Source organism: Danaus plexippus (genome assembly GCF_018135715.1).
Source record: "Danaus plexippus chromosome 13 unlocalized genomic scaffold, MEX_DaPlex mxdp_15, whole genome shotgun sequence".
Classification (NCBI taxonomy): domain Eukaryota; kingdom Metazoa; phylum Arthropoda; class Insecta; order Lepidoptera; family Nymphalidae; genus Danaus; species Danaus plexippus.
The window spans coordinates 2,845,947-2,859,281 of NW_026869849.1; the positions used below are offsets into that span (position 1 = coordinate 2,845,947).

The following is a 13,335-nucleotide window of genomic DNA, read 5'->3' on the forward strand; positions in this document are numbered from 1 at the left end:
CAAAACCACTCCTGACAATACTGAAATGAAAAATTATAAATTTTTTATTTTATAATTCAAATCTTTCATGTCGAGTAAATGTATTGTCTATATTCTCCATTACTAAATATGATTGATGTTTTATAAACAGGCAACAAATCTGACTTTGACAACATAGAACTATTGAGTGCAAAAGTATTGACTATTTTATCCGGACCTGACCCCTGGATATAGTCTAGGTACTAGGGAGAATCTAGGATTAGCCTAATGGCGAAATATAAGAACTATTAATTTTTTTTCTGTAAATATTGAGTTTGAGATTACATATAAATATGGATAAAACACAAGTTAAGGCCATGTTAGATGGACTTAAATCTTCAACTTCAAAAATAATCCAAGAGTCTTTATTAAAAATTAAGTCAATGATTGTTAATTCTGAGAAAGGAGCTAAACTCTTCAGGGAATGTAATGGTTTTCCTTACCTGGTACCACATTTGCTGAAACCAAATGAAAATATTCTGAATCTAACATTAAGTATCCTGGGGGACCTGTGTCTAGATCAGAAAAACTGTATGGCTGTAAGTTTTTCTTTTTCATCTCTTGTTATATTATTAAAATATTCGTAGAAAAATGATTGCTATATACTTTGAAAAGATTATATACTAGTCATTGTTTTCTACACTTTTAATCAACAGATTTTCTTTATGTGTGCTCCAATATTGTACACATAAATATGAGTCTACCGACAGTTGTTCAGAAATTTCATTAATATATTTATTAATTAAAATTATATCTAAGACTACACCAACCAATTTTTTTTTTTTAAATGTCAAACATATGTTTTGCTTTTTAATAGATTCTTTAATAATATAAACTTAAAACTATTAATTGTATTTCGTATATCTGATTTTTTTTTACTGCTATGCTATATAGAATTGAACTTGTTTACATAAATTATTTATATAACAGTGAACGACCAAATTAATAATCTTTATTAATAATACATTAATTCACACATGGCATTGGTGAAATATATAAGGTGATGCCAATAATTCAAAGAATAGAATAGATTAATTTATTGTGCATTGCAATCTATTATTCTTGTGTATTTGGGTTGTGTTTTAGAAATAACATAGTTATAAGTGTGACACTATTACTACAGTATTTAAAATGTTTCTCCTCCTTTGTTTCTGATCTTTTTTTATAAAATTTGCTTTTTTTTACTCCTGTAAGCTAATGAAATTTAACGAAAGACATGTAGTGCATCCACATATTTAGTAAAAAAATATCAGTTAATTGATAGATATCTCAATCTATAAATTAGCATTGACCTGATAATTCAAATATAATTTTCAATTATAATATATAAAGAATAAGAAATATCCATATGAATGGTATATTTCGTGAAACAAAACAAACAAGACGCCACGCCATCCGCCGCGTAATGTAAAGCAAATAACGCTGTGCATCCTGTCTTTGAATGTTTATAGTTATATGCACGGCGACGCACATCTAGTTGAGCACATATTGATTTCTGCGTGGCATCTGTATTATAATATGATTGTTACAGATTGGAAAATTGAATACGTATGGACCTTTGGTAACGATATTAAATACGGTATGTCGCGATAGCATTCTAGGGAGGACATCCCGTTTAATTGGTAATTTGGCTCGTGACAGGAGTAATGCTGAAAAATTTTTTAATCACGGCACGGTAAAAGCGCTGATGGCCATTATTGATAATAGGGATAAAAAAACCTCGTACGCAACCCTCATTATGGTCGTAAGAGCTATTCGGTTAGTATTAATAGAAGCTCGTTATACTTCGACAGGGTCATGATATATGAAGGTATTATGACACTCAGATAAATGTATGAGAAATATTTAAGTTAATATCATTGTTACATAGGAAGTTGTGGTCGGTGGAAGAGAAGAGAAATGAAATGATTAGTATGAACGCGATCCGTTGCGTTGCTGTATTGATGACATCTGAATGCGAGATCATGGGCTACATTAAATCCTCTGACAGCGACAGTGACGTCGAAGAACCTAGTAGGCTCCAAGAGGACTTTATGGGTGGCATCCTAAAATGCATATGGAGTTTCACTTCGCACCCCGTCGCGTCTTGTGCTGAACAGGTAAAATAACATTACTACAGTTGCTCAGCCTAAATGACTGCGTGAGTTAGTTTTTTTTGTGATAACATTTTTACGCTATTTCGATGAAGACGAACAAAATTAAGAAATAATATTTAATTTCATCCGCCACACGTCTTTAATAAAATTTTGCACGTCCATTTGTTCCTTAAAGATGATATTTTTAATACCTCTCTGTCAGAGTTCACTACCGATTTGTCTTTGCTCATAAAAATATTAAAAAAATTATTTCGCTTTATATCACTGTCACATGAAATACAGGCAACAAACGGGCATGTTCACACCAATATTATATTTATAATTTTTTGTAGATCCAAGGTGACGGCCGCGGCTATCAGTGCCTGGTGGTGTTAACAAAAACAAACATGACGATAGCCATGAAGTGTTTGACGAACCTGTGCTTCATATCGTCCTGCCGGCCGCAGCTCGGTATGGCGGGATTCGTCGAATGTCTCATAGAGAATCTGAAGAAGGAGAAGGGTTTGACAAATTATATTCTGTATTATGAGACCAGAGACTTTAGCGAGTATCCATTAAAATGTAACTAGTAATATTATTCGAATTGCTACGCATATTTTAATTATATTAAAAACAACACACTCGTGATCACGGTTGCTGCAAACTGCAAAGTAACAGAAACGTCGCGAGTATGCAATTTTTAAAAATTAATAATATATGTAATAGCAATCCGAATAATATTATTTTCATTTATATTCTGTATTTATTTTAATTCGGCTTATTCTGTTACTCGTACTAAGAGAAATTTAAATTCATACTCCTATTATATTATTACGTGAGCCGTTTCCTGAATATAAATTTCATAACAACTATAGAAGACTACTTCTGAGTTGACATTGAGTTCATGCTCCATTATATAATTTATGGTTCATTATAGTGTTATGGTCTTAGTTATACATTTTTATGTTACGTGTGTGTTCACTAGTAAATATGTTGAGTTTAAGCAATATATATGAATATTTACTGTTTGTGAACGAGTTTTTCGTCACCGAATACTCAAGTCTCGAATAGGAGGTATTAATTAGAGCATACATATCTTTGTCGAAATGCCGAAGACTGCTTCATTGTTTCGATTAAAACTACTCGCTTTTTAAAACAATATGGACATTCTACATTGATGTTGAATGCATTAACCATACAGCTATAAAAATATGTCTGGAACAAATATAACATATCACATCATTTTCCATCAAAGATTCAAGTGTACAGCTTGAAAAAACAGTCAATTGTTTTTGTAAATCAAACAAGTACATAAATAATTTCTTAAATAACACAAATAATATCCATATATTATTAACTTATTATTTTTTTTTTTAAATATAAAAGAATTATTTATGTAATATGTATGTATATATAATTAAAGTGAGAATACTTTCAGACGTGTCATATTGGCCGGACGGGTCACCTATGGCTTTGGCCCAACTGAGCGGGGAATCCGTGAACAGATCTCGTCTCCGCCGCTGTGGCGGTCTACCTCTACTGGTGACCGCCGCTAAAACAAACACACATGCGATGAACGCACTGCTACAATACGTTTTTGATGATTCTTGTAAGTCATATTTCGGTGTAGTTAGTAAATTTATTCAAGATTTTAATTTTGGAAACCTTTTCGGCATTTTATTTTACAATTGAAAATTTTGATACATCCATATTGGTAAAAAATTTCATAAGTCTGGAATTATGTACGCTAGTTTATCATATTCATATAAGTTCGTAGTAACAATTTTATATCATTGTCACTCAGCGTTCCAAATACTTATCGGCGAAGGACTTGTTAGTATATTGACGGACAAATTAACTACGTACGTCCGTAACATGGGATATGAGCACAACGTGGAGACCGGTGCGAGCAACAAGCGTAAAGAGAAACCTGTGAACCAGGGTTCTGTGTACGATGTGGCTGTTCAGAACCTATCCAGGGATATGTACTACCGTCCCGCCTCTGGTTCTTCCAAACGAAAGAGTCAGCTGCTGTCAGATACAGGGGATGATATGAAGGTTGTGATAGAAAGGGACAACATGATCGTCGGTTTCGTCGACGCCATAGAGAGCGAGGCGAGCGAGAGCGAGAGCGAAAATGAGGAAGGTCCTCCGCCCAAAAAAAGAAATCTGAAACGATCCAAATCCAAGAGTCCGAAGAATTCTAAAAAGGTAACATCTTCGATCGGTTCCAGCTTATCCTCTATTCCATGACATGTCTGAAGGCATTAACTATTTTAAAATTTGACACACTTTTCAATATATGAAGTGAATTTTTTTAATTTAATGTCATAAATAACTAGAGCAGGGAATATTAATAATGATTACTTTAGGTTTATTCATTTTTTCACATATTTATCTATAGAAGTCAACAAACATAGCAAGTAAAGACTGGTCGTCGGGTGTGTATTGGGAGCCAAAAAGTCCAGAGTGGCCGCCGATGCTGCAATCTAATCCCTCTACGAGTCCGAAAAAGGAACCCCAATTACCAGACCTTAATGTTCAGTACACGGGTCCGGGTTCCGCAGAGAGGTTAAATTTCGAATGGAGTCCTGAATCTGGTGTCAGTATCGGAGAATTCTGTACACCGCCTTATCCACCGTGGAGTCCAACCAGACTGACGCCATCTCCTTCCAGCTTAAGCAATGAGGACGGTAAGAATTTATATTCTGATAAGGAAGCTATTGTCTAGTGACATTTTATTATCTGTTGTCTGTCGGCCATCTTTTGTCTATTGAACATCTATTTTCAATAGAACATTTCAAGTTTAATTCTAATTTTCTTATTCCCAGAAAGTTCAGACTCCGAAGCCTCGGGCAGCTATTCACCGGTTTGCAGTGACAACGATGAAACTAACGAAGGCACTACCACCAAGACACAGGATGTTGAGGTCATCGAAATAGACGAGGATAGCAACGAAGGGGAATGTGATATGGAAGGTAAGGAACGACCAACGGACATGTAACAAGTAACAATATAGATAGACCATTTAATGAAGACCTCGCACAAACCTCGAATGTAGTCATTACGCAGTGCTATTGATATTTGCTATATAAATGTATACAGTTTTGAAACAAATTTACTTCTGAAACTGTCTGTTAATAACATTGCATCCCAGTAATTTTTGATCTACAATTATTTGTGTAAAGGATATAAAAAACAAAAAAATTGTATCAAAGATAAAAAGCATTTATTAAAAGGCTGTCTTGCAGACTGATCTTTGGTACGGAAGGTAAATTTCCCATACATTTATACCAAAAATCAGTTTACTCTAAACTAAATCTGTACTTTGATTCCGTTCGTGAAACCGCCCACGATATGTTATTATTGATGTGCCATCTCTAACAAGTGTAGTATTGCTGTCTGTAGCTCTCATAAGTTAGTATCAGTCAGAATTTAATAATTTTATTAAATAGGTAGTTAGGCATTTTATTTGTCAATAAAAAATGTGAATAGCTGATACTAGAAAATGTTTTACCCCTCTACAGTTCACAAAAATACGCACGACCTACTCCAATAATATTAATTCGACGTTTTATTTGTCTTTTATATTTTTAGACCTAAGTAAGCTGAACATACATTCAAAGGAAACAAACATAGCGAGTGTGATGGTACTATTGTTTCGCGTATCTCACGGTACTTGCACCACCTGTGGTAGCATCAGAGATGACTCCGTTCCCAACCACACCATGGATTACCTCACCACCCGGGAATGTCTGTATGGTCTAATGGACTACGTTGAGAAATGTAAACGCCCCATGGGCAGGGCGGCGAGGATACTAGCCAGGGTGTTGAGGTAAAATACACTTTTATGCTATGGGAATAAAGAAGTCGTGAAACTGTTTGTAACCCCTGAACCATAGCCAAATAATATGCCAATTGTTTTTTTGATATATATCTTTATTTTTTGTATAAATCGAATATTATTTCTGCAGTAGCGACCTGTGTCTAATGAGTGTGATGAGGCACAGACTAGCGTTAAGACTGCATCGCATGTCCACTACTTCTAAACACCCAGCCGCAGAATGCGTTCAATGCAAACAGGTTAGTAACCAAAATATCCTTTAACTAAAATTGTTATACATTTTGTATTACAATATGTTTTATATTCGTTGTAAAGATAGACGTCAGATAAAGTCAGATAAAATAATTATTTTTTACAGATTATGAAACTCTGCAAGAAATTAATGAATCAAATGGGTTCATTGGCTGAATCCAGCTATGGTATTGGAAAAATTAGTTATCATCTACTTAAAGGCAGTCCGTCAATGAAACATACACTGGCATTGTCCTTGCCGTATATTGTCAAGTAAGAAGAGTTCACATAATATTTTAAAACATCAATATTGAAATTACTATAATAAAATTTAATATTCCAGGACTGAAAAAGCATTAAAGAAATATTTAGTAGATTGCAACGGTCTGAACATATTAATAAATCTCATAGACGATGGCAAAGAAGAATTACAAGAATGTGTCACAGCACTTTCAAAACTCGCACAAAACGTTGATGTGAAGGATCCTAAACTCTTAGAGAACAGGTACAAAGAAACCGTCCTAATGATCTACGAACCGACCTTTGACAGTTTGTCCCCGGACAGTATCGTGACATTCAAACTGGACGACTCGTCCACTGTTAGAGCGAACAAAGACTTTTTATGCCAGCATTCGGAATATTTTAACGCCATGTTGATGGGACGCTTCAAGGAATCCGCTGAGAACTGTGTCCGTCTGAAGAATGTCACCAAGAGCGGTTTGGAATACCTCCTGACCTTGTTAGACTGCGGCCTCTACGACGCCCATTCCGACTTACAAATCTTTCCAATGGCGCCAAGTTTGAAGACGAATCTGGAGGTTCTGTTATTGGCGGACAGGTTTTTGTTCGAGAAATTAAAAGAATTATTAAGCAGTGCTATATTACAGTTCAAACTGGGCCCGACCACCGCTGACAGAATATATACTTGGTCGTTGAGCGATGGAATGGGGTTCCTCTGTGTGGAGGCAGTAGCGTATATACTTACAGGGAAGATGTCCGACGAGAACAGATATCAATCGTTTAGTAAAATACTTAACCTCCAATACAGGGATCAGTTTCTTGAAGATATTAAGGCTATGCTTTTAAGGCAAATGGCAAAATAATCCGAGTGGAACAGGGTTCAAATTCTTATTGAGGGATAAAACAAACGAGACCTCAACAAACAATGATCTCCAGCATAGTTATATTTTAACAATGGTGATTTTGCGTGAAGGAAACTTTATATTGTTTTGGTAGCGTGTATATATTTTCTATGAATAACATAACAGCAATGTTTGAATGTGCATTGTTTAACGTAAATACCAACACATTTATAGGTATTTATTGTAAAAATCTACTTCAATGTATTACACTCCCACTAGGCAGACAAAACATGTGTACAAAAAAAAATTATTACAAAATAGCCTAACCATAAATGTTCCTGTTTACGATCAACATTATCATAAATAATAGCGTTGGCTGTTCTTACTCGTACGTTCATTATATACGTGAATGATATATCTATACATATGTATATTTATTTCATATAATATGTATGAATTTTGAGCGTTAGGTAACTAACCAACCTCAATAATTTTCTGGCCAAGATTTGTTAATCAAACACCAAAAAACAATTTTTTTTTTAGATTGAGATGTGAACACATCAGGCCTAATAGAATATGAACTGAAGTAAAGTATACTTTAATATCATTATTATGTATGAATTGATGTTTTAGTGAAGGTATTTACAATACCTCTTAATGTATAACATAATTAGCAATATCCTAACCTTATAATAATAGGATATTATTTTAGTGCCTCTGTTTATTAAATGTACTAAAACTTTGGCTTTTAGGACTAAAGGAAGTATATTATTTGAAAACACAACTTGTAGGTATATGACGTGGAGTAAATGTTTGCGTCATAATTCCTTTACATCATCCTATGATTTTTTTTTTAAACTAAATGTAATAATTTTTGGAAATTCCACCAATTATTATAGGTTTTAAAAACTTACTTATATAAAGGTCTAAGAATTTAATTCACAACAAATTGTTATTTTGGCTTATGTGTAACAATGTGAATATAATCAAATATAAGATTTGAATTAAATTTATGTATTAGGTATGGAGAGGCACATATAACATTCCATATTAACCTTTGTATACTCATCTCATTTATCTATGTAACTGAGTGTCTAAGTGTGTTATACTCTGTGTATTCGAGGAAATTTTTGGTGATAAATAAAGTGGAATGCAATAAAATATTTATTTATCCATCCAAAATTATCGACAATCATTGCTTCCTAACAGATAATGAAAAATCTATGTTCTGATCTGGTATCAATATTTGAGATGTCACAGATTTTATTTGCTGATTGTTATTACATTTAAGGTCAAAGTTGTAGGTGATCTGTAAAATAATTTTCATATAGGACTTTTTTGTTCACTAGTAAATTATTTGCTAATTACATAATTTATTCTTATATTCATTACCTGACTAATGAATTCCGATAATTGTTTCATGGCAATTTTTTTGCCTATACATGAACGGGATCCCAATGCAAAAGGCAGTGTCGCTGGGGGAACATGGTTAATGAGATCTTTTTTACGTGGATCTGTTTTGTCCCAACGGTAAGGAAGAAAAGAGTTTGGTTCCGAAAAATTTTGCTTATCCCTTCCCGTTGTATAGATGGAAGCGATAATTGGTGTCTGGAACATGAAAATACATTTAATTCCACTTATCATGCTAAGATGATCCTTTTGGTAGAACTTTTTTAATTCTCAGACTTATTTCTTCTTTCATATGTCTGTATGGATCTTCTAATTCACTTGGGGCTTCAGGAATTTTTAACTTTCTTCTTAAAGAGGGTGAAAGCAAGCATAGATTTTGTGCCAAACCAAACAAACTTGAGGTTGTCCAATACAAGCATAGACAGGATGGAACGGTTGCAGCTACAGGTATCATTAAGACTGAAACACCTCTAAATACATTTGTGAATATATTGTGAAGTCTTGAAGGTTCTCTCAGTTTTGACATCTTTTGTATTTCTATAATAGTAAGATTGACTAAGCCAAAGGTGATGGGCAATATAAGGGATTGATCTGGTACTGTCAAATTTGGAATCCAACCAAATCCGCCAGTCTGTAATTCCATAAGTGTAATTACTGCAGATGGATCTGGTGGATACATATTTAATAAATTTCTGATTGCAAAAGACATGCAGACCCACATTGGTATTTGAAACCAAATTAACAAAGTCGCTTTCAGTGGATGGCAATTATCTCTTTCTATTAACAACCTCCACTGTTTTTTCATAGACCTCCTGTACAACATGGCAGCCTGTTTATCTGAAAGATTATACATTTTCTTAGCTATTGATGTCTCTTTTCTTAGCTCATTAACCAATTCTTTTAACTCCAGACTAATATTCTCTACTTTGGCCAGTATGTAGTTCTGGTAAATAGACAAAGGTAATGTCATGAGTGCTCTTATAAGTATTGTTGTAGTAATAATTGTTGCTGACCAAGTAAACCCGGTTGCCTCATGAAAATATAGTAAACCATCTTGGAGGTAGGTAACTAAACTGCTACTTGATATACTTTGATATGTTTGCTCTTGCCACTTCACAACACCATCAATAGAAAAGTTTCTTCTATTGCTTTTGCAGTCTGGAAGTGGTAACATGGTTTTTCTCATGGTATTCTTATTGCACTGGACCAGGTCATGCCTTCTCATGTCTATTGTTGAATGGGATGCGATACTAAAGGTTCGTACATTGTTGAATAATGATTTGACATTATATTTATATACAATTTTACAATAATTCATTCTTGATACTCATAAATATATTAATAAACCTCATAAAATCATAACATAGAGAACCCCACTGTTGTCTAGTGACAGCTCTGAATTGAGATGAGACATTGACACTTGACAGTAAAAAGTAAGGGCGCTGCCGTTTGTCACCGAATAATTTCAAGAACTTCACAGATATTCATATATCTCTATGAGTTTGTAAGATAGTACCTAATTGTGTAAAAAATATTATTATCCACATGTTTACTTTAGAGATGCTTAATTAAAAAAGCATGTCAAAACTAAAATCGTCAATGCATATACCCTTATTATGATTAAAAAATCGTTATGAGGTTAATTACGTGGGTAATCTAACAGTCTGCATTTGGATATTATCATCTAGAAAAAATAATAATATGTTACTGTTTCGCTGTAAATAATTTGTTTCCAAGAACATGACAAACAATTTACATTTTTGAAATTAAGAAACTCAATAACAATGTTTTACATGAAAATTTATATTTTTATATATTATTTTGTATCTGCATATTAATGGTTAATAAATAAAATAAAAAATAAAACTAACTAGTAGTGCATTATTATTGTACCAAAATCAAACAGTGTATACATACCCCTTTACTCAGTTTGTAGTCACCTAATATCGTCTCTTGTGGAAGTATTCTCGTCAGAAATGGAGCTACAGGGTACAATCGCATTGATTCCTTGACAATATATTTAATATATTTTTGATCTCCTTTCCTGCTTTCCTTCAATGTATCTTCATTTCTTGTCAGTAACAATAAAGTCCATAACGCGGTATATGTTGTCTTAAACAAGATATCGACTTATAACCAGGGGTCATAAAAGATATCACAAAATTATAACTTTTTACTTACCGTATCTCCCGCAGCAATGATCAAGTCTGATACAATTCTTGTAATTATTTCAGGTGACATATTTTCTTCAGTCATTCTTTTTAATAAGCCATCGCTTTTGTTTTTATTAAACATCATTTCACGAGTAATTTTTCTTCCTAAAATAAAAATATATACATTCATAAGTTAATACTAATATTATTATGTAGAATTATTACAAGATTTACTATAGTAAATTTTATTGTTTTTTAATATTTGTAATCCTTTAGTATTTGTCCAATTCTAAGAATTCGAACAGTATGACTAAGTAAGTAAGCCAGAAGATAGCTTCTTAAAACTTGTAAACTTCATCGTCTTAATAAATTCTTGCGTCAAACAGAAATAAAATTCTTAGTCATCTTTGTTATTTAGTTTGATAACCATATTCGAAGCCCAAGTGCAGGACTGCGCCTTTTACGTATTTTATTTTATTAGTGATTACAAATGAAAATTAATAAATTTAATAATCTTTACGTTTTTTATAGTTTAAACTTAGTTTTATAGTGCGAAGACCTAAAACTCACTAACGCCATTTAATAGTCGTAAATCATTTTATAAAAATATCCTAGTCTAAGTAAATATAAAAAAGGGTAAATTTTACCTAAAAACAGTGTAAGGTCAACGGATTCTTTGAAATCCCTCCACACTTTCAGATTTAGTTTTTGACACCAATTTACAGGAATACTATACAATTTTGTGGTGGTCTGGAAGATTTTCTTCATAGAATCCGAAAACAATGACAACATTTCATTATAATGATCGCTTAGCTCTAAAGAGTGGGTACCGAGTAAAATATTAATAATAACTGAAAAAAAATAAAAAAATAATAATTTCCTACTTAAATTATAAAATAGTACAACATTACTAAAAAAAAAAACAAACCATTAGACGACAGCCTATAAAGTTCAGATTCAATATTTGGAAATCGACATCCTTTTTCCAAATTTAATTTCCACGTTTGCATAGTATCTCTAATGGTTTTTTCTATAGAATCCGCTATCCAATCATCGCTCTCTCTTAACAGAATTTTGTTTAATATTCGTCGATTATTCAACCATTCCTCGCCATTCATAAAGAAAAGTCCTCGTTGGGCTCCATAAATTTTTTCGTATAAAACCCATGGTTCTGGCAATATATGAATCGGATATTTACCCTCCAAATTCATAAAAAGCGTCTTTATTAACTCGGGATCACTTAGAAAGACGAGATCCGTATTACCTCCCAAACTTTCCTTGAATATAGGACCTAAATTCTTGTGTCGAGAATTTACATATTTATGTAATCTAGATGGAAAGACAAACAATACGTTATATGTTTATTATATATATTTACTTTTTTAAAAATGGAAGTTTTACAAATAAAAAATCTATTTGTCTACTGGAATCAACATTAAAAACTTGTTATGAAATATATTTTAAAATATTATTTGATTTTTCAAAGTTTCAAATCGCAACTTCCAGTAATGTAATAACACTCAAAACTTGTTATTAACAAAAGAGGTAATAAAACTTACTTGTTCGCGCCTCCTGCAGCCAAGAATTCCAATTTTGTTCCTATAATTGGCAGAGATTTTGGTTTGGGCATATCAGAAATAGTTAAATAATTTTTAACGGGCAAGATGTAGCTTTTTTGTTTCACAATTTTTATTTGAGAAATTTTTTTCAGACGGAACATTCTCGTAATATAAAAATTTATGTATTATACGGACACTAACGACGCCTAAATATCTAAAATTTTTTTATATTTTAATATTATTTTTCATTAAAACTTATTTTGTCGTAAAAATATAAAACAATGCATAAAACTTGTCTAATATTTCTTGTCGCCTGAGCTAGATGCATGTAGATATTATACACATATAGTTGAGTTTTATTTCACTGTATTACACTATGTATCTTATTTCAAGTATTGTCGACCGATGCATATTGTAGACTAAGACAAAATGTAATCTGCGATTCCAGAAGTTGTTTCCTGACACCTTATGATGCTATCTATGATAAAAAGTGTATTGAATAAAACATAAGATCTCCCTGCAGCTGCATTATGAAAGTCAAATTTATACCCTCTTTTTTTATTGAACTTATATTATCAAATTGAAAATAAATTATTATTCCCCGAAATAATACTTGTTTTCCACTACTAGTTTTGTTTATTTTGTTTATTTTATATCTTAGACTACAGTTTAGAATTTTTTTTTATGGTTATAATGTATAAAAACCTATCATATTGTAAGCACAAATAAAACGATTCTTAAGGACCTGTAATAATATAAAATACTGTATAGAGATAATAGCTAACTGACAAGCATAAATTATCATGTTTACAAATATATACAAGATGGTCTTATTATTTCGAATAAATTACATATGATCCAAAATATACCAAAAAAAAAAATATTATTAAAAAAATAATTTCAAAACATACTTGCATTTTTATTGTAAATACCAATTAAACTTTATGTTATTATTTCATTTAT

The 13,335-nt window shown here is 32.3% G+C and overlaps 3 protein-coding genes across 4 annotated transcripts; 1 reads left to right on the forward strand and 2 right to left on the reverse strand.

Annotated features, from left to right (window-relative positions):
* Window positions 1–151: 151 nt before the first annotated feature.
* Window positions 152–8,411, forward strand: LOC116769953 (armadillo repeat-containing protein 5). 2 transcript variants are annotated; one of them, XM_032661186.2, is made up of 12 exons: window positions 152–557; window positions 1,550–1,776; window positions 1,889–2,117; window positions 2,447–2,615; window positions 3,532–3,702; window positions 3,898–4,304; window positions 4,498–4,786; window positions 4,925–5,071; window positions 5,691–5,928; window positions 6,068–6,176; window positions 6,296–6,441; window positions 6,512–8,411. In XM_032661186.2, exons 1-12 carry the CDS (start codon window positions 312–314, stop codon window positions 7,269–7,271), a joined length of 3,138 nt encoding a protein of 1,045 aa, XP_032517077.2. In that variant the 5' UTR covers window positions 152–311; the 3' UTR covers window positions 7,272–8,411. The 2 variants fall into 2 exon arrangements, with proteins under 2 accessions (XP_032517077.2, XP_061383636.1); XM_061527652.1 differs by lacking the exon at window positions 1,550–1,776 and having other exon boundaries at window positions 416–557.
* On the reverse strand, window positions 8,402–12,862 carry LOC116769955 (cytochrome P450 315a1, mitochondrial). The gene is made up of 7 exons (XM_032661189.2): window positions 12,373–12,862; window positions 11,742–12,142; window positions 11,461–11,664; window positions 10,842–10,978; window positions 10,578–10,772; window positions 8,643–8,858; window positions 8,402–8,559 (listed from the first exon to the last, which is right to left on the reverse strand). The coding sequence occupies exons 1-7, from the start codon at window positions 12,531–12,533 to the stop codon at window positions 8,443–8,445; spliced, it is 1,431 nt and encodes a 476-aa protein (XP_032517080.2). The 5' UTR covers window positions 12,534–12,862; the 3' UTR covers window positions 8,402–8,442.
* LOC116769954 (cytochrome c oxidase assembly protein COX18, mitochondrial) lies at window positions 8,857–10,042 on the reverse strand. The gene has a single exon (XM_032661187.2). It carries the CDS (start codon window positions 9,976–9,978, stop codon window positions 8,896–8,898), a length of 1,083 nt encoding a protein of 360 aa, XP_032517078.2. The 5' UTR covers window positions 9,979–10,042; the 3' UTR covers window positions 8,857–8,895.
* Window positions 12,863–13,335: the final 473 nt, after the last annotated feature.